Source organism: Ranitomeya variabilis, chromosome 3 (assembly GCF_051348905.1).
Source record: "Ranitomeya variabilis isolate aRanVar5 chromosome 3, aRanVar5.hap1, whole genome shotgun sequence".
In the NCBI taxonomy this organism is placed as follows: Eukaryota; Metazoa; Chordata; class Amphibia; order Anura; family Dendrobatidae; genus Ranitomeya; species Ranitomeya variabilis.
In genome coordinates this window covers 61,132,567-61,152,305 of record NC_135234.1, presented here as the reverse complement: position 1 = coordinate 61,152,305, position 19,739 = coordinate 61,132,567, and the positions used below count along the sequence as shown (strand labels likewise).

Genomic DNA, 19,739 nt, shown 5'->3' with positions numbered 1-19,739 from the left:
TATGAGCCATGCATACAGGGGGAATATGAGCCATGCATACAGGGGGGAATATGAGCCATGCATATGGGATGGGAGGGAGATGAGCCATGCATACAGGAGGGAATATGAGCCATGCATACAGGGGGGAATATGAGCCATGCATACAGGGTGGAATATGAGCCATGCATATGGGATGGGAGGGAGATGAGCCATGCATACAGGAGGGGGGGCATTATACAGTATGGAGAACTGTGTGGCCATTATACAGTATTGAGCATCATGTGTGGCCGTTATACAGTATTGAGCATCATGTGGGATCATTATACAGTATGGAGAACTGTATGTGGCCGGTATACAGTATGGAGCATTATATGTGGCCATTATACAGTATTGAGCATCATGCGGGATCATTATACAGTAAGGAGAACTGTGTGTGGCCGTTATACAGTATGGAGCACTATGTGTGGCCATTATACAGTAAGGAAAACTGTGTGTGGCCATTATACAGTATGGAGCATCATGTGTGGTGGCCGTCATACAGTATTGAGTATCATGTGTGGCCATTATACAGTATGGAGCACTGTGTAGCCATTTTTTTTTGTTTATAATTATTGTATATAAAACAGTGTGATCAGCAGTGCTAAATGGCTGTGGTTGGGACGTGGATATGGGTGTGACTAGTTGTGAAATGGGTGTGGTCAGAGGCATGGCCTAAAATTTGCCGCGGCGCACTACGCGCGCCACAAACTTTATACCTCTTTCCCTTCTTCAAAAGTTGTGAGGTATGGTACCACATTTACCAGATCACGTCAAGTGCCGCAAATCCCATAGGGAATGAATGAGGCCGAACGCAGTGTTGCTGTAAGTGATCCATTACGTGGCACATGCAAAAAAACTGCCGGATCGGCTGCAAAAGGCGACTTTCACATCAGCGATTCTTGCCAAAGTCACTGCTGATAGTGTCATACTCACCAAAGGGGGAGGCAGCACTAAAAGTGCCTAGGGCAGCAGAAACTCTAAATATGGCCCTGGGGGGCTACATTATATTCTGTGGGGGGACTGCATTATACTCAGGGTACTACATTATATTATGGGGGGCTACATCATACTATATGAGGGGGCTACAGTATACTCTATGGGGGGCTGCATTATATTCTGTGGTGGAACTGCATTCTCTCAGGGGGACTACATTATATTCTGTGGTGGGTTGCCTTATACTATATGAGGGGGGCTGCATTATACCCTATGGGGGTGCTACATTATATTCTATGGTGGGGACTGCGTCATACCTAAGGGGGTTGCATTATATTTTGTGGGGTGCTGCATTATATTCTATGAGAGGGGACTGCATTATATTTTATGAGGGGGCTACATTATATTCTGTGAGGGGGCTACCCCAACCCTTGCTACATAATTAAGACGTGAACTACCTTATATTATACCCTGATATTAGTGCTTTTTACCACACAATTGGTGGTCTTGTATCTATTTCTATGTAGCTACATAGTGGGCCCCAAGAATGATTTTCTCTGGTGGGCCCAAGGTGCTCCAGTCCGACGCTGGCTGCAGAAATATAGAAACTATGGAATCAGGGATGTTGAAATCCAGAGAACTATGAGGTCCTCAAACTTTTTTTGTACAGCTTAATACATTGCTTGGTGTGAATTAGTCCAGCGTGAATGTACGAGGAAACATTGTACATGCAGCTAAACACTTGAGCATATTAATGACTTAAAGTAGAAATATTCCAGCCTTATACTGTATATTGAATACAATCAAAAACAAGTTGTTTTTTTTCCTTTTTGTAAGTCTGTAGTACTCACCTAGAACAGTGAGGAAAGCCTTAGAAGTCTTGACAGGCATTGTAAACAAGGAACATGTATACTGCCCTTCATCTGACAACGTGACATCACTAACGCTGATACTCAACTCATGCCAGGAAGCTCGAACCAGTTCAATCCTGTTATCCCTAAGTGCTGAAAGAAGCAAAAAATATATATATTAGTATTAAAGTGACATTCTTGATTACAACAGAACATGTATACATTGAAGCAGGTAGATACTATTTTTTTTCAATAGCATTGACATTCTAAGAATGCCATAGCCTTGAATTACAGAGGTGCTTGCATAAGTGAAACACATGGACTTGTGATATGTCATTTTACACAAACAGCAAGGCTGAAAACTGAACCTCACTCAGATATACAAAGTGACCCCAAAAAACAGGTTTCTAGTTTTCTTCATCCTGGTTTCACAAATAAGGCACGTGCAAACAAGCATATTTCCACTATGAGTGTGATCTGACAAAACATCGGAACACACTTGGACCAATTTATTTCTAAAGGACTGTGCACAGGTCTGATTTTTTCCATCGACAGAGTCTAAGTAAAAGATTACTGCACGCTTGAGTTTGATTTGATATTCAAATCGCCCTCAGCCATAAAAGTCATTGAGTCCTTGGAAAACATTGAACGGTGCTTGGATGACGTGTGAGAGCAGTCCAATTTTTACAGATTGACACAATTTAGAAGTTGGAGAATTTTTTTCTTCATCTTCTGCTCATCCAAGAGATTTGGTGCACTCGATGATCACACTATGCTCACACTTTTATTAGCGTTTGATCAGAGGAACATTTGCATAATTGACACGATTCTCTTGGATGAGAGAAAATACTGCCATGTGGCCCTAGCTTAAAACATATAATAAATCAGTATTCAGCACCTAATGCCATCTGGTGGTAACTTAAAGGGGTTTTGTCATGTTGTAGAATAGAAGTGCAGGCGCAGTGCGCTCCTGTTGGATTAGTAGTTTATATCACTGGCATATTAGCATCAATGGACCAAACTGAGCACTCTATGGTGCTACAAGTAGCAGTGGCTTTGCCTTTCCGGCACCAGAGGAGCACGGTGGCAATGAAGGGGAATACAGCTATCTGGTCAACATCAGAACAGCACTTACAAACTCAGTTTGAAACAGGTTTTAAGCACTACACTCTTTGCCTAGGAGACCGGCTATCTCTACAAGACTGCAGCTCTTCAATTTTTAAGTACAATACCGGGAGAATGTTTAGTAACAAGCAAATTAAAACTTTTATTACAAGCATTCTGCAAATTTACCAATATAAGATTATGAAACAATTTATTTAAGAATGCCTAAATTTCAAAAAACTTTCGGGGCAAAAAAAAGGTTAAAACAGAAAACACCTTTCAAGGGTAACTATGCTTTTAAAAAACTCTTTAGAATATGGTGTCCTGTGTGCACATGGTGAATAATATAATTTCTCACCATTATTTGTCTTATGTCCTGCATTCTCACTAGTGTTTCCCATTGCATGCTCTACCTGAAGCTTGCAATCCATTGGTAAATGGGGAGGAGATGAACTGCAGTGGTTTCTTTCATAGGCAGCAGAGAATAGTACAGAAAGGGGGATTCCTGCTCTTCATTCACTTTTTCACTCACAGAGACAAGCTCCAGCATCATGGAGGATATCGTATAGAAGAGCTAAACCATGTTGATCCTAATCAAGCTCTGATGTAAGATGTAAAACACTTGCTACAGAGCTCTGCGCAATGTTATTCTGTCTCTGTGTCTGTTCCTTTTCCTGCTGCTCACTCCCCCTCATCTCAATTATCCATAGAGGATAACATAGCCCATCTCCCCTGATCAAAACAAAGGGGGGGAGGAAGTTGAATTGTCTGATAAACACATTACAAAGTTTCTTATAATCAACTGTTCTATTCGTTGTTTAAAGTTTGTTTAAAGTACAGTTCTGTTACAATAAAAACTGCATTCACAGGATATAATCAGGTGGACTATATCTGTGGGGTTTTTTGCCCCGTTTCAGTACAAATTTAACATTTTTTACCAAAACTATTTCCCACCTTAGCAGCTCAAATCCACCTGTATGACCTCAGAATATTTAACATAAAATTCAGATAATTTATGATTCTCATAATGTTGGAAATAATAGCCATATTCTGTCCTTTTATTCAAATGAATGCTCATAAATATATAAATGCACAATGAATAACGACCATTAAGCCTTATCAAATATGCCAAAATGGCTGAAATTCTTAAGTGCTGTACCCAATAAAACATGAGCACCTAATTTACACTGATTATCATTGACAAGAAATTGTGGGACATGATTTCCACTGCTAAAATAATTGTATCACTTTTCCATAATGTGAATTAAATGATTGGGAGTTATGAGTCAATGGCTTATCTGCAATGCATGTAAAAAGGTAATTTCTCGAAACGTTTACTATCCAACATCTTATTAAGAAAAAGACCTCAATCATCAATGCATAGAGCACCAGGGAATTACCTACAGCATCCCTTAAGCACCAAATCCATTCATGCTTAACAGAAATTCATTGGCATTAATAGGAATAACATAGTTGAATCAAAGTCTGAAATCAAATCTGCAACATAAAGTAGACCAGTAATAAGCATAATTAGTGTACAGTTCACTTGCTCTAATTTGTTACATTCACAGATCTCATAGAAAGCAACACAATGTATAGGCTTGCCACAAAAAATGTGTATTTGTTATAGGGGAATGAATTAAATATTTTCATCATACTTGGAGTTTCCATTGCATTTTTTCCATTTTATTGAGTGGTGATATCTTTTTAAGAGATATGGGTGTGGCTATAAATAGTGAACAGGAAGCAGTTGCACTCCAATACTGGTGAATGAGGCACCAAAGTATCTTTTGCTACATTAGAAGACCCCCTTAATGACATAATGCTCATTGAGGCTATATTTTAGGTTTAACGTAGAGGAAGACGTTTCTGCTGTCCTACTGATAATATTTTTATTTTGTCATTATTTAAAGATAGCGTTTCAAGTATTTTCTTCAATACATAATTGTGTAGTCATTTTAAAGTTGTCCTTACATGGTGGTCAATCCAAACGCATGTCAACATGGGTATAGAACTATAAACATAGCCATGCACTTGCTATAAACCTTTGTTATTTTGGCTCAGTACTTCAGAGAAAGTTTAAAAAATTGCTGGTCTGAAAAATTTAAGCTATATCATCTCTGTTTTTTTTGGACAATTATATAATATCATCTAAGCAAGGCCATATTCCACCATTGAGGTGTTGCATCTTATTTCCCAAAAATATGACTCAGACAGTCCCCTATTTTTGTCATTAAGTACAATTAAAAAACTGGATTCGGAAGTCTGCAACTTTAGACTACGCTTTGCCTCCTTTACAGTATTTGGGATTAGTTTGTCTGACTTTTGATGGGGAAATCAGGGACCACCTTGATATATTCTTATAATTCATACACATATATTTCTTAGTCTAACAGAATATGCCCAGACATGCCTAGCTTTGATAAGTCATTAACTATTGATTATCAATTAGAATTGCTGACAAGGGTGAGGGTAATCAGATGAACTTTAAGACCGTACGTGTCTGTCCGCAGGTTACCTCTTATGTAAGAATCACTTAAGGAATTAATGATGAATTAATGATGGTCTCATATGTAATAAACAGCTGATTCGCGCACGAACATAATGTATACGCCTACTCAAAAGTGTATATAACTGACTGTCAGGAACCAGTAAATTTATGGCATCTGAACAGATTACATATGTCTCTGTCCATCATTGCTCGAGCATCCTCACATCTGGAAGCCATCCAATATCCCTGAGGGTCTGACTTGCAGACCACCCCAACACTTTAAAGGGCACCTGTCACCCCGTTTTTTCCGTATGAGATAAAAATACTGTTAAATAGGGCCTGAGCTGTGCATTACAACAGTGTATTTTGTGGACCCCGATTCCCCACCTATGCTGCCAAAATACGTTACCAAAGTAGCCGTTTTCGCCTGTCAATCAGGCTGGTGTGGTCAAAAGGGCGTGGTGTCTTCCCCCAGATCTTGCTTAGTTTTCCGTTGGTGGCGTAGTGGTTTGCGCATGCCCAAGGTCCCAAATCCACTGCACAGGGGAGTGAAAAGAGCGCAATGTGCGTTATTTCCCTGTTGATTGGTGGGGGCGGCCATCTTCCTTTGGCCGTGCGTGCGCAGATGGAGCGCTCTGCTGCCCGCGGCTTCAGGAAAATGGCCGCGGGATGCCGCGCGTGCGCAGATGGAGATCACGGCGGCCATTTTCCTGAAGCAGAATTCGCATCTCGGCTTCAGGAAAATGGCCGCCGCGATCTCCATCTGCGCATGCGCGGCATCCCGCGGCCATTTTCCTGAAGCCGCGGCCAGCAGAGCACCACTTCTGTGCATGCGCGGCCAAAGGAAGATGGCCGCCCCCACCGATCACCAATGAAATAGCACACAACGCGCTGTTTTCACTCCCCTGTGCAGAGGATTCGGGACCTTGGGCATGCGCAAACCACTACGCCACCAACGGAAAACTAAGCAAGATCTGGGGGAAGACACCACGCCCTTTTGACCACACCAGCCTGATTGACAGGCGAAAACGGCTACTTTGGTAACGTATTTCGGCAGCATAGGTGGGGAATCGGGTCCACAAAATACACTGTTGTAATGCACAGCTCAGGCCCTATTTAACAGTATTTTTATCTCATACGGAAAAAACGGGGTGACAGGTGCCCTTTAAAAATGTAAACTGCCCGAATGCTGTCCAAACAAAGGTCAAAGTTACAGACTTCGGACCCCGCTAGCCTCATTTTACTCTTTGGCTCCATAGGAGATTCTGTCTCAAGGCCATTTTTGAGGGATTCAGATGGAAACCTCAACCGAGTCATTAACATGGAGATTAAACCAGAGATCCTAAATTGACTATTTTAGCCTACAATGTTAACAATTAATGCAAATTCTAAGTTAAAATCTGTCAGAAAGTTAATGTGTAAAACATCTAAGTATCATTGTTACTTACAGCAATATACAGTACATCAATCAAGGTTGACCTAAGCATGAGAGAGTATGTGGAGAAATAGACTGAATGGAGCTACAATATGGATACTTGTTTTCCCCTTTGATTAGGAGAAGATAAAAAAAAATACATAAGGCCCTAAATGCAAAAAAATTCCAACTTATCCCAAATTCCATGTAGGCTGGAATAGCACTCAAAGCAAGAATATTATAGATAAACATTCCACAAAATCTTCTCAGCATCATTGAAGACATTGATTGTTCCAGCTGTGATCAGCTCCTCCAGTAGGCTATTCCAAAAATTTAGTCTTTTGGGGAAGGAAGTCTTGTAGTTTCTGGAGAAATGTTTTGCTCTAAATTTTACAGTTGAAATGATCTTTTGAAATATTATAAGATCACATATAGGAATAATTTAATGTAGCCAGTAATCTACTAGAAACCCGGCACCACATTGCATTTACTCTATAATTATTATAATTATCCTTTTCTTAGAATCATATGCTTAACTTACCATTCAGTAGAGATGATCAAATCAATTTGCAGGACACTGGTCCAATGGCCACATCAGTAGTCTGTGGCTGCTGGAAGAGTGCAGTGTGAGAAATTTCTCACATACGCCTGCAGACGTCAGTAAGTTTACCACAGTTCATCGGCCTTTTTTTTTTTATTGTTTAATTGTATATATTGTGCATTGTTTGTTCATCTTTGTGGATATATATATATATATATATATATATATATATATGTATATTCTTATTGCGAAGGACCTTTGGGTCACGTGTTATTTTGTCACTATTTCATTGGTGTTTGATCCTTTATATACCGGATGTAACATTAAGTAGATCAGCTGTGACAAAGACCGCTGTGTCGAAACGCATCGCTCACTTCACCATTGTCATGGTGTTGTCCCAGGAGTCATCTCCAATTTTAATATGTTGGATTAAAGTTTGTGCATTTTATTAAGAAGCTGGAACATCTTTCTTTTTTCCTTGGATTTCCATTACGTCTTGTCAGGACGGAGTTCCGCGCTTCTTTAACTGATCGGTGAGCTGGCTTTTTGCTTTTTTTGTTTATAACCTTAATGATGTCAGCGCTTATCACAGAAGCCAGATTCACACGCTACTGTCAGTGTGTTCCGGTGGCCACATTAATCATGTCACTGCTCAGCACTGCTTCTGGATGTAGCAGAGTCAGAGATTGTTGTGGGACGTGGGATGGATCTACAGTGGACCACTTTAAATTGTTTTATTTTTTAAAACTAATAAATGGGTAAAAGAGGATTGGGAAGTATAGTTTAGAATTAAAGGACTTTTCTGTGTATGTGTGTTAATTGCTTTTGACTACGAGGTTAGTAATGGGGGGTATAGACGCATCATGAGTACTTACCCCTGGGCTTGATGTCAGTGGACATTAAACAGCTGACATCAACCCCAAAATATTTCCCCTCTTGTCAACGCACCAAGACAAGCGGGAGGAGCAGAGCAAAGCACCAGAATTGGTGCATCTAATGGATGCACCTTTTCTTGGGCAGCTGCAGGCTGCTATTTTTAAGCTGGGGAGGATTAAATATCTATGAAACTTCCCAACCTGAGAATAACAGCCTTGGCTGGTTATAAAACAAAGGAGGTACTCCATTACATTTTTTTACATTATTTAATATTTATTTTAGATAACCTGCAAGATAAAGCATACAGCTGAGGGACCCCACTCAGTTTTTTTTACATACTGCGCCTGCCAATTACAGCCATGCCAGTCCTTGACTTGACTGTAATGGGGACAAAAGTGCCCACACTGGAAAAGCTTGTTAATTGGCTGCCCTACAGCCTTTCTACAAGCTTTATTCCGGCTGCCGAACCTGAGCAATAACACAGACAACAGTTCGGGTCCATCCATTTCAGTTCACACCCAACTATATAACATCAGATTATACATAATTAGTCATTGTGTGATGCCCTCCCCTAAAACTTGGAGGTAAAAAATTCATGCAAACTTGCACAAGTAGAGACCATACAGCAATTTCTCACTTAATCCTACTTTGTCACATGACCTACCCTTTGGATTAGCATCACCACAACAGTCATATGCCCATGAAAAATTGATGTTTAGAAAGATATTATCCTCTATGCTCTTTACAAAATTGCTGCAAGATTGTTTTACAGAAATTTCTGCATATTACAATTACATTACTAAGAGCATTTTTTTCTTTTGTCTACTTAAATTATTTATTTCTGTCCGTCTAATCTTTTAAATGCTTCTGATTGATTGGCAAATCTTAAATGAAAACCAAAAAATCTCAATTAATATTTTCTAAAGAAATTCCTCAGTGGGCAAATTACACATCTAAATAAGCACCAGGGTTACTTCATGCATCCAAATTTACAACTGTCAAATCACTTGCATAATTATTACAAACATCAACAGTCGCTATTATTTTCTCAATTCCCCTGATATTTCAACAATAAGAAGGAAAATATCATGAAGATTTGAATTGTAAATATAGCTATGATCGAATATTTTTGAATAATTCAATGAGAGAACCTGAAATGATGCACTGTAGTAATAATTAGTTTTCAGCTTTACTGCATCCTTTAGGTGTATGTGTGAAGAAGATATTTGTCTGTAACAATGTCATTACATTGGAATTTGAGCAAATTTTTAATGGAGATAATTTCATACATGCATGTCTTTAAGATGTTCCCAACATATTTTCTGTATGTTATTATTTTTATTATACCTCCATTTATTCCATGGTGCAAAGGCATAGACATAATAAAAACAAGTACAATAATCATGAACAATACAAGTCACTGACTGGTACAGGAGGAGAGAGCACCATGCCTGGGAGGGCTCACAGTCTACAAGGGATGGGTGAGGATACAGTAGGTGAGGATAGAACTGGTAGTGCAGCGGCATAGTGGAACGAGTGTTAATGCAGGTTGTAAGCTTGTCAAATGAGGTGGGTCTTCAGGTTCCTTTTGAATGTTTCCACAATAGTCAAGTGTCTGATATGTTGGGGTATAGAGTTCCAGATTAGGGGGGATGCATGGGAGAAATATTGTATGTGATTGTGGGAAGAGAAGATAAGAGGAGAGTAGAGAAAGAGATTTTGTGAGGATCAGAGGTTGCGTGCAGGTAAGTACCGGGAGACTAAGTCACATATGTATGGAGGAGACAGGTTGCGGATGGCTTTGTATTTCATTGTTATGGTTTTGAACTGGAAGTTATAGCAAATTGGGAGCTAATAAAGGGATTGTCAGAGAGGAGAGGCCGGAGAACAGTGGGGTGACAGAATAGTCAGGCAGCAGAGTTTAGTATGAATTGGAAGGGTTTAAAGTGTGAAAAGGAAGAAGACAGAGCAGGAGGTTGCAGTAGTCAAGGTTGGAGATGTGTTTATATTAATTAACTAAATAATAAGCTGTTTGGATTGTGCTAATGACTAGTGATGAGCGAATGTACTCGTTACTCAAGATTTTCCGAGCATGCTCGGGTGTCCTCCAAGTATTTTTTAGTGCTTGGAGTTTTAGTTTTTTTCACCACAGCTGAATGATTTACAGCTACTAGCCAGCTTGATTACATGTGGGGATTCCCTAGCAACTAGGCAACCCCCACATGTACTCTGCCTGGCTAATAGCTGTAAATCATTCAGCTGAGGCGATGAAAACTAAATCTCCAAGCACTAAAAAATACTGGGAGGACACTCGAGCGTGCTCGGGAAACCTTGAGTAACGAGTATATTCGCTCATTACTACTAATGACAATTATATAAGCAGAGAACAACTGTGAAATAAACACACTGTGCTGACAGATAGTAGCCAAATTATAAGTCATAAAGACGTATAAATCACATATGGACTTATAATAGACATACTGTATAATTCCCTCTTGACAGCCCCCCAAATCAATTTATGCCCAAACCAGCTTATATTTTATGCTTTTTTCAGTGGATTTTTGATTCAGCTCCTATTGTGAACTAATATTAAGGTAGGATCTTCTGTTTAGAGGTGAGCAGTCCTTTTTAAATTCCAATTTTTCTCCAAAATTTGGTTTGCGACTAATAAGCCTATGCGAATCTCAATGCTGGAAATCTTGTGATTACTTAGAAAACACACATGGGGCAGAAGAAAGAGAGAAGACCCTGCTGACCATAAGATATTACACTCTAGGGAACAGAGAGAGATAAAAAGAGCCCACTGTCCAGAGGAACTTACACTCTACAGGAGAGAGAGCAGACTCCTCTTGCCATAAGAGCTTACACTCTACAGAAGAGGACTCTTCTGACCATAAGAGTTAATATTCTACAGGAGAGAAAGGACTCCTTTGACCATAGGAGCTTTCACTATACATGAGATAGAGGTATCCTCTGACCATAAGAGCTTACCCTCTACAGGAAAGTGAGGAATTTTCTGACCATAAGAGCTTACACTCTACAGGAGAGAGACTTACCCAGTGCTGCACAAAATTGTATAATCTCAATCTCTCATGATTTAACAGTGTGAGAAATAATGAGAAGTAATTTTTTTATTTGCAAAATGCGAATCAAATATCAAAATGTTTGAATTTGCATGAAACTGCAAATTAATCCGACTTGAACTTGATCCTCCATTGATCGATCCACTCATCTCTACTTCTGTTACAATAATGAATATCCTAAAAAGAAAAAAAAAAATAATTGCCCACATTTTAGTCAATGTAAGCCTGTCTGGCGCCATTTATGTTTTTCATAGGGTAGATCCATTTCTTGCAGGACTTTCATTTTTGCGTTTCTGTAATACAGCAGAAAAGAGAAACTGCACACTCTTGTGTGAACCCAGCCTTATATCTGTATGTGTATTTGTCATTCAAGTATTGGACAAGCAAACAGCAACGTTTGTCGAAGGTCTCTAAAAAACTAAACTACGTACAGTATGTAAACACTTTCCAATTACAAATATTATATGTATATACACACAAACGCGTGTATAGGTTCGCGCTGGAAAAAACGGCACAAGCCAAATAACTGTCCACAGAGATGGAGAAACCCACAAACGCCAATACAAAAAAGATAATAAAAATAAACCTGTAGTGGTTCAGATATAGGACCAAAATGCTCAATTAGTCCAGACACAAAGCTGTTAAACAGCCATGAAAGAAATGGTGTAAGCTCACCCGCCTTGCAGAGATAGCACAGGACGCCTGGTAGTCCTGTCAGGCGGTGGCAGATGTCCGTCCAGAAGAGTCTTTCGTTGAAGTTAATCCAGTATTAGAAGAAGCTAATGGCTGCTCCAGCCGGTAACAGCCACTATTCACCCGATAGCAAGTGGAAGCAAATTTACAATTTTACTTTGTGGGGAATTGTTGGTTTCGCTGCAGGATATTTATCATTGTGACACTTGGCGCCACTTTTACTATTAAGACTTTCCAATTACACACATTAATACATGAGAATTTAATGATAAAAAAGACTGATGTTAGAAAATGTTTTAAAAATTTCTGGCTACCACATGTAGCATAAGATCATGTGCAGATACTGCATATCATTAGTGCAATGATATGCAGTCACAGAAGGGCCCGAGAGGTTATTAGCCCACTTCTACCTTCAAACTAGCACATAGCTTCTGTCATAGACTGCAAAGGGCTCATATACTGTTCTTGCACAGGGGCCCTTACTTTCTATGTCCACTACTGCATAAAATGTATGATATATATTAAAAAATCATTGTTAATAAATGAAAAGTCAGACCAAAGGACCATGTATTCATCATCTCTTCCCTGCAGCTTATAAGGTCAAAATGATTGTCAGAAGCTAAAATAACTTCATGAATAAAAGAAATTTAAATTGGATTTATTCAATAAAGTATAATCTGTTTAAGATTAAAATACATAAAAAAAAGTAAAAATAGTTTGTGCCAGTCAGGAGTCAGGCTTACAATATATGACGGATGATTGACAGATAGTTGACTCTCAGATTTTGAAAATTTTACAGAACTTTTAAAATGTAGTAAGGAGCAGTTTTACACCTCAAGCCCAAAATTGTTATTCACTTATTCATAGATAAACATAGATGGCATACGGTAATTATTTTGCATGAATAATTATGTGTATAATAATAATTAGAATTTATTTTATTCCTCAGTCATTTCATACAATACAGCCAGAGGAAAGTAAAGCTGTAACCTCACAGGAACTATCTTGGTTTCGAAACTATACTTTAAGGTATTTTTTTTTCACCACAACAAAACAGGTAACAGAAAACTATACTTTGAGCAATAAAGAACAGCAGCTCTCTAAGCCAAATGGAAATTAAACACAGCACGGAACTTGGGTTTTCAGCCATAATAAAGCTTACCTTCTCCTTTAATGGATTTTAACAGTATGATATTTGTCACTATTGATAGATAACTGCTCTGATCTGTTGAATAATGTAATAATAACATGGTCTGGTAGTTTGTATGTCTCCTGGGCATGGAGTTCACATTATTTAGGCCAATGGTTGATTTCAAACTAAATAGCATCTGTTTTCAAAATGCCATTTTGTATATTTTGTGGAAATAATTGTGAATTGTATTGTTATGTGCTGGGATCCTCCCTTTGCACAGGATGGATTCCAAGCCTTGTCTTCTCCTGCAGTCCCCAGTCTCAACCGCAGTGAATGCTACTGAGCAAAGACGTCGGTCTCAGCATCTTGCTCAGACGCGGGCTGTGCGCTTGGTTACTGCTGCCTCTATAGGTCCAGCTATAGTAACTGGCAATACTCAGCGGCAAGCAGTCACTCCTGAGACTAAGTCCACATTTTGCTCAACTTAGCATGCTCCGGGGTCAACTTCTCATTGTTGGTCACCCATCACATGCTCAAGGTCCTGGTCCGGCTCCGGATTGGTCGGTGAGCAAGGTCCTGTCAGATTGACAGAAACTATAAAAGGATCTTTGGCGTGCCCGTCGGTGCACTAAGATCATTTATATTTGGTGTGTGTGAGGAACCTGATGGTAGTGTGGACTCAGCTGTATGTGTTCAGGGCAGGCTCAGTGCCTTTAGAATTCTGGCTTCTCTGGAGAGGAGTTTGTGTGGCTGAATTCAGGGCAGGCGCTATTGACTTTAGAATTCCGGCTCCTCCGGAGAGGAGTTCTGTGAGTGCTTGGAGTCTACTACCAGTTCCCAGTGGGGCTTGCGCACTCCTGTGACGCTAACAGGGTACACATTTAGTGCTGTATTTACTATGTGGCCATGTACCGATAAACACGGTCTCATAGCAGAGTTTCATTTCCATCGCTGTGTGCCATTGGCACAGCCATGTGCTACTCCACTGAGTGACATTAACTCAGTGCGAGTCTCTTATGCTTGCTGCAAGTCTCGCCATTGTCCTCTTAGCCTCAGTGTCCCATCTCTGCACCGTTGACCACTGGTGGCGAACGCACTTCATTATTATAATTTATTTAGTGCATTCCACCCACCTTAACATGCATAGTACATATATATTTTGTATTGTTTTAATGTTCCATGCCATCTGTCATGCTGTGATGGTCTTCAGTAAGGAAGGGGAGTTTCAAACTGTCCCTAGAACTGGCACCCCAACTATCCTGGTACTGGCGGTACTCTTGAAGGTAGAAATGCCTGAGACTCCAAGGGGTTTGACAAACGATGAGAAGTTTTTGATAAATTTATGACAGTATTTAGCAAACTCTAAAACCTACTGCAGATGCTAGGAAAACTAGGAACTGAACCTCTTGAACAGCGATTACTCATTTTCTAATTTGGTGTACAGTTTAACATCCTGCAAAATCTATAACACCTGCCAGATGTGTACCTGATGTAACTTCAGATTAGGTGAGCATATTAAAATATCATCAAGATATACCACTACAAATCTACCCACAAGGTGATGAAAAATGTTAACAAAATGTTGGAAAACGGTGGGGGCATTAGTCAAACCAAAGGGCATGACATTGTTTTCAAAATGCCCTTCATTAGTGTTAAAGGACATCTTCCACTCATCTTCCTCCTTGACCCTAATCAGATTATAGGCTCCCCTGAGATCCATCTTAGAAAACCATTTTGCCCCAACAATCTGATTAAATAAGTTGGGAATGAGTGGGAGGGGATAAGGGTCCTGGATAGTAATTCAAAATAACTTATGAAGATCTAAACAGGCATGCAGACCCCATCTTCCTTCTTAGCAAAGAAGAACCCTGCCTCTATGGGTGAAGAGATAGATAGCCTTTCAGGGCCAGACAGTTTGCTTAATCTGATTTTCTGCAATTTCGCTTAAGGTACGGGGCAATCATACACATGGTGGGGAAGCAGTTCTTGGCACTCCTTTTCTGAGAACAGATCCACAAAATCAGACAGAAAACAGGGTCTGATTTTAGTGGAAACAGTAGAAATGATGATACTTATGCAATTATTCTGGCAGAAATCACTGCATTAAACTAGTTCTCTGGACTGCCAGTTAATAACCGGAAAATGCAGTTAGCCAAGGAAGGTCTAACATAATAGGAGTAGGGAGATCTTCCAAAATATAACAAGAAAAGAGCTAACTTTGAACTGCCCCTACTTGAGTAAAATTTCCCTAACCAAGAGGTGCAGAGTCATTTGCATATATGGAGATGGGCTTCACCAGAGTACTACTATATGCAAACCGAGCATATACCATGTTGGCTCCCAACCCACTACCCAAGAATATAGATATTTTTTCAGTTTTCATACCAATAACCTCTTTTGCGAGTAAGAAAAACTGAGATACACATGCAGAGAAGATATATGCACCCAGATTGTTATCATACATACAACTGGGGATTAGAAGTTTACCAATGGCTTCTTGTTCTTTAGTACAGAAGGACAGACCCCAATAAAATGCTCCTTTTGACCACAGAAAAAAATTAGGAGGCCCCTCCTAATTGCATCGGTTCTTCAAAGCACACAGGGAGAACCTTAGTTTTAGGGAATACCAAGTCACAACAGGTATATCCCTGAGGTGTCTATCTATGCATATGGCCAGAGCCATGGCGGCCTCCAACAATGCTTTGTAAAACACTAGTGCACCCTTATATCTTTCAGACAGGCCCTGACAAAACTGACTACTAAGAGCAGGATCGTTCCATCAGGTGCCAGTGGCCCATCTATGGAACTCTGAGCAGAATTCGTCCACTGGAGGTCTCCCTGCTGGCACTTGCACAGCTTAGACTCAGCAAAGGGAGACACAGTCTCTCCCTGCTGGAACTTGCACAGTCTGGATCATCATATGAGAGGCCTAAAGCCTAAAAAAACATCAACCAACCAGAGGGACAGTGAGTCTGAAGGAAGTGAAAAGCCCAGGATTGAGGATCTCTTTGAAGGAGAGAATTAACACTCCCAACCCATTGCTCCTCACTCCCAGATGAATGAGGATGAAGTCTACAATAAAACTTGCAGGCTTCATTTAAAACAACAAATTTATCCCATCCCTGGGAAAACATATCTGGGAGGACCACCTTAGGTACCAGTTCAGACTCACTGACCACCAGACCAACATTCTGCTGCTGTGAGACCCTAGATCACAAGTCTGACAGTTCAAGTGACTATCCTGCAATTGTTTGGCAAGGATTATAACAGGATCAATATCAAGATACAAAATTTGGGGCTGGTTAAAATGTCACTGTATGATCATCTTTAGTAAGCCTCAAACAGTCTCTAGAACTGGGACCCTAACTATCCCTATCCCTGGGGTACCCTTGAAGGTAGAGAGGCCCGAGTCTCCGAACTTACTATACTCCTATTAAACCTTGATATGTCCCCTCCTCCACCCCATAAGGCATGGGACAGAAATGTAATGTGAAAAGACACAAAGACAAAACAGGGGTAACAGAAAACCTCTATCATACAAATGCACTAACCAACAATAGTGAAGAGAATAGGGACAATGAGGAATAAACTAAAGGGGAATGAGGACCAAAAGATAGATACACACATGCAACAGCAAACCACAGAGCACCTCTGCAACAACTCTATTCCAACCTCTTATCTTTAGCACACAGCACAGGAAGATGAATCTTTCACCGGCAGGGACAAGAAGGTCTGACCAGTTTATATAGGAAGAGGTAATGAACAGATTAGAAACAACAGAAAAGGAGCTGCATTTTTCTGACCAATGGGTCATTAAGATCTTCAGCACCAGAAGAAACTAAATCCATTTCATATGGGACACAAATCACACAATCTCTAAAAAAAATTCATTACCTGATGTGACCATCTAGCTCCAAGTCTTCCAGAGGGACGTGATTCCTTTGTGACACCATCCTTCAGCTCCTATCAGGACTATCATATATTTTACTGTGCTTGTAGTAGTACTATGGTGATAGAGCTTTATCCTAATCTTAACCTTGTTCCTGGCTGGTTTGTCTACATAATACCTATTGTTTGACTCTTGGTTCTAACTCTTGGCTTTCTCCTAACCATGTTTGTGATTGGATCTCCTTGTATTGATCTAAAGCTTACTCCTTAGGCTACGTTCACATTTGCGTTGTGCGCCGCAGCGTCGGTCTCCTGAAGAAGATCGGCGAAACGCGCATTGAGGCGGCGGGTGGAGAAACCTTACATTTACAAACACAATCTGTAAGTTGCATTGCTCATTATGAGCTAGCTATCTATTGCCTTAATATATTATATGCACTATAGCACTTTTCTATTTCGGATTTAGAATCACAGCTTGCACCATTCCCCCTATTGTTAGGACTGACAAGCCTTACACATATACTCACATAGGGAATGTTGCCTGCAATACTATTTTCTACCTCTTGATTTTTACCAGCCACATACACATAGCTATGGCTGGGTTAATAGCACTAATCTGAACTATTAAATTATACAATTGATATATAGAGCAAAATTTTTTTAGGCTAGGATTCCTAATGGGACCAACAAATATGGAATAATTATATATTTATATTTTATAATGCAACATATGATGTAATAAGTATTTTCTCCTTATTATCCCGCTATTAGTGTCATTTTTGTAAGTTTATGTTTATTATGATTTTTGATGTAATAAATTTTGTTAGACATTTAAGAAACTCTCTGACCCTTTCTTGATATTTTCTGATTCATAGCAGGGGTTATATGTGATTACTGTATACTGAGAAGTTATTCAAGAAATTATTTATATTCCGGTATTTGGGGATTATTGATTTAATTCTATCAGAAGTTGTTTATGATATATATATATATATATTTATATATATATATATATATATATATATATATATATATATATATATATATATAACACAACCGAAAAAAGAACCTTCACTCAAAGACCAAATTATTAAAGAATATATGAATATTTATTAAAGACAAACATACATGGAAGTAAAAACATAATGGATGCCACCAGTGCAGAAACAACGGTGGGACCACCACGGGTCTGACCTCAATACAAATATACACAGCAATAATATAGAACAATAATAAAATGCAGCCTCAGAAAATGTGTATAAATACATATATCATAAATAAGTACCATAAGAGTAAATACAATAAAGTGCTGATATGCAAAAGTGCAATAAATATTTGCTATGTTGTGCCAATGTGCACTAGTGCAGGAAATACTGCTGCACACAATAGACTCAGTAGATTAAGCTGCTAGGCTGAAATGAATAATAAAACAAACATATTGTAAGTGTATATTCGGCACAAGTGTGCCATATAGTATATGGGTATAGTTACCAAGAGGATGAGAACCGGGGACCCACCCACCGGGTCCCCGGTTCTCATCCTCTTGGTAACTATACCCATATACTATATGGCACACTTGTGCCGAATATACACTTACAATATGTTTGTTTTATTATTCATTTCAGCCTAGCAGCTTAATCTACTGAGTCTATTGTGTGCAGCAGTATTTCCTGCACTAGTGCACATTGGCACAACATAGCAAATATTTATTGCACTTTTGCATATCAGCACTTTATTGTATTTACTCTTATGGTACTTATTTATGATATATGTATTTATACACATTTTCTGAGGCTGCATTTTATTATTGTTCTATATTATTGCTGTGTATATTTGTATTGAGGTCAGACCCGTGGTGGTCCCACCGTTGTTTCTGCACTGGTGGCATCCATTATGTTTTTACTTCCATGTATGTTTGTCTTTAATAAATATTCATATATTCTTTAATAATTTGGTCTTTGAGTGAAGGTTCTTTTTTCGGTTGTGTTATATGTTATCCTTCATGACCCTATAAGGGATATTATTTGGTGTTTTATATATATATATATATATATATATATATATATATATATATATAAATAATCTTCATGTGGCCATGTAATCCTTGTATGGTGTAATTGTACTAAATTGGAGCCCCAGTTTGTGTTTGTTCTTTAATCTGTATCATGAGTGTGGTTTTCATACAAGAGGATACAACTTATTGAGGTTTTCAATGTGAGGGACATACTATAAAGTGGAAAATAGATGACAAAGCCAGTTTCTGTATGTGAGGAGAGAAACAATAAAAATATTCTCAACATATAGAATATAAAGTTATACCTATGTGCTAGTATATTCTGCATAAACACATTAATAAATATAACTATCGGAAGCATTGTGTTTTAAAAGCTGAGTCTACATATTGACTCTCAGCTGTTTTTAGAATACAGCATACACTTTAGAATTGTGCCTTAAATTCCTCCTTAATTGTGTCATTTTTGCAGGAGTAAAAGCATTCATGAAACACATTAAAAAAGCAATATAAAAGGGTTTTGTCTGGATACGGATTCCTTTTAAAGTTAGTTTGTGATGACATAATAAACACATAAGGTGAATTGCTAGACTTTTACAGAAGGTTTCTGAATTTGTCTTTGTAGTCAGCATCATTTTTTATTTCAGCTTTACATAAAATGTATTCTAACAGCAATTTAGGTTTTAATCCATAGTTCCCAACTA

The 19,739-nt window shown here is 39.0% G+C and overlaps 1 protein-coding gene across 2 annotated transcripts in view; it reads right to left on the bottom strand.

Annotated features, from left to right (window-relative positions):
- Positions 1-19,739, bottom strand: part of CADM2 (cell adhesion molecule 2) — a 784,471-nt gene that overhangs the window by 466,085 nt on the left and 298,647 nt on the right. For both annotated transcript variants that reach the window (XM_077294078.1, XM_077294076.1), the window contains exon 3: positions 1,803-1,955. In XM_077294078.1, coding sequence (XP_077150193.1) covers positions 1,803-1,842 — 40 coding nt within the window. In that variant the 5' untranslated portion in view covers positions 1,843-1,955. The remainder of the gene's footprint in view (positions 1-1,802; positions 1,956-19,739) is intronic.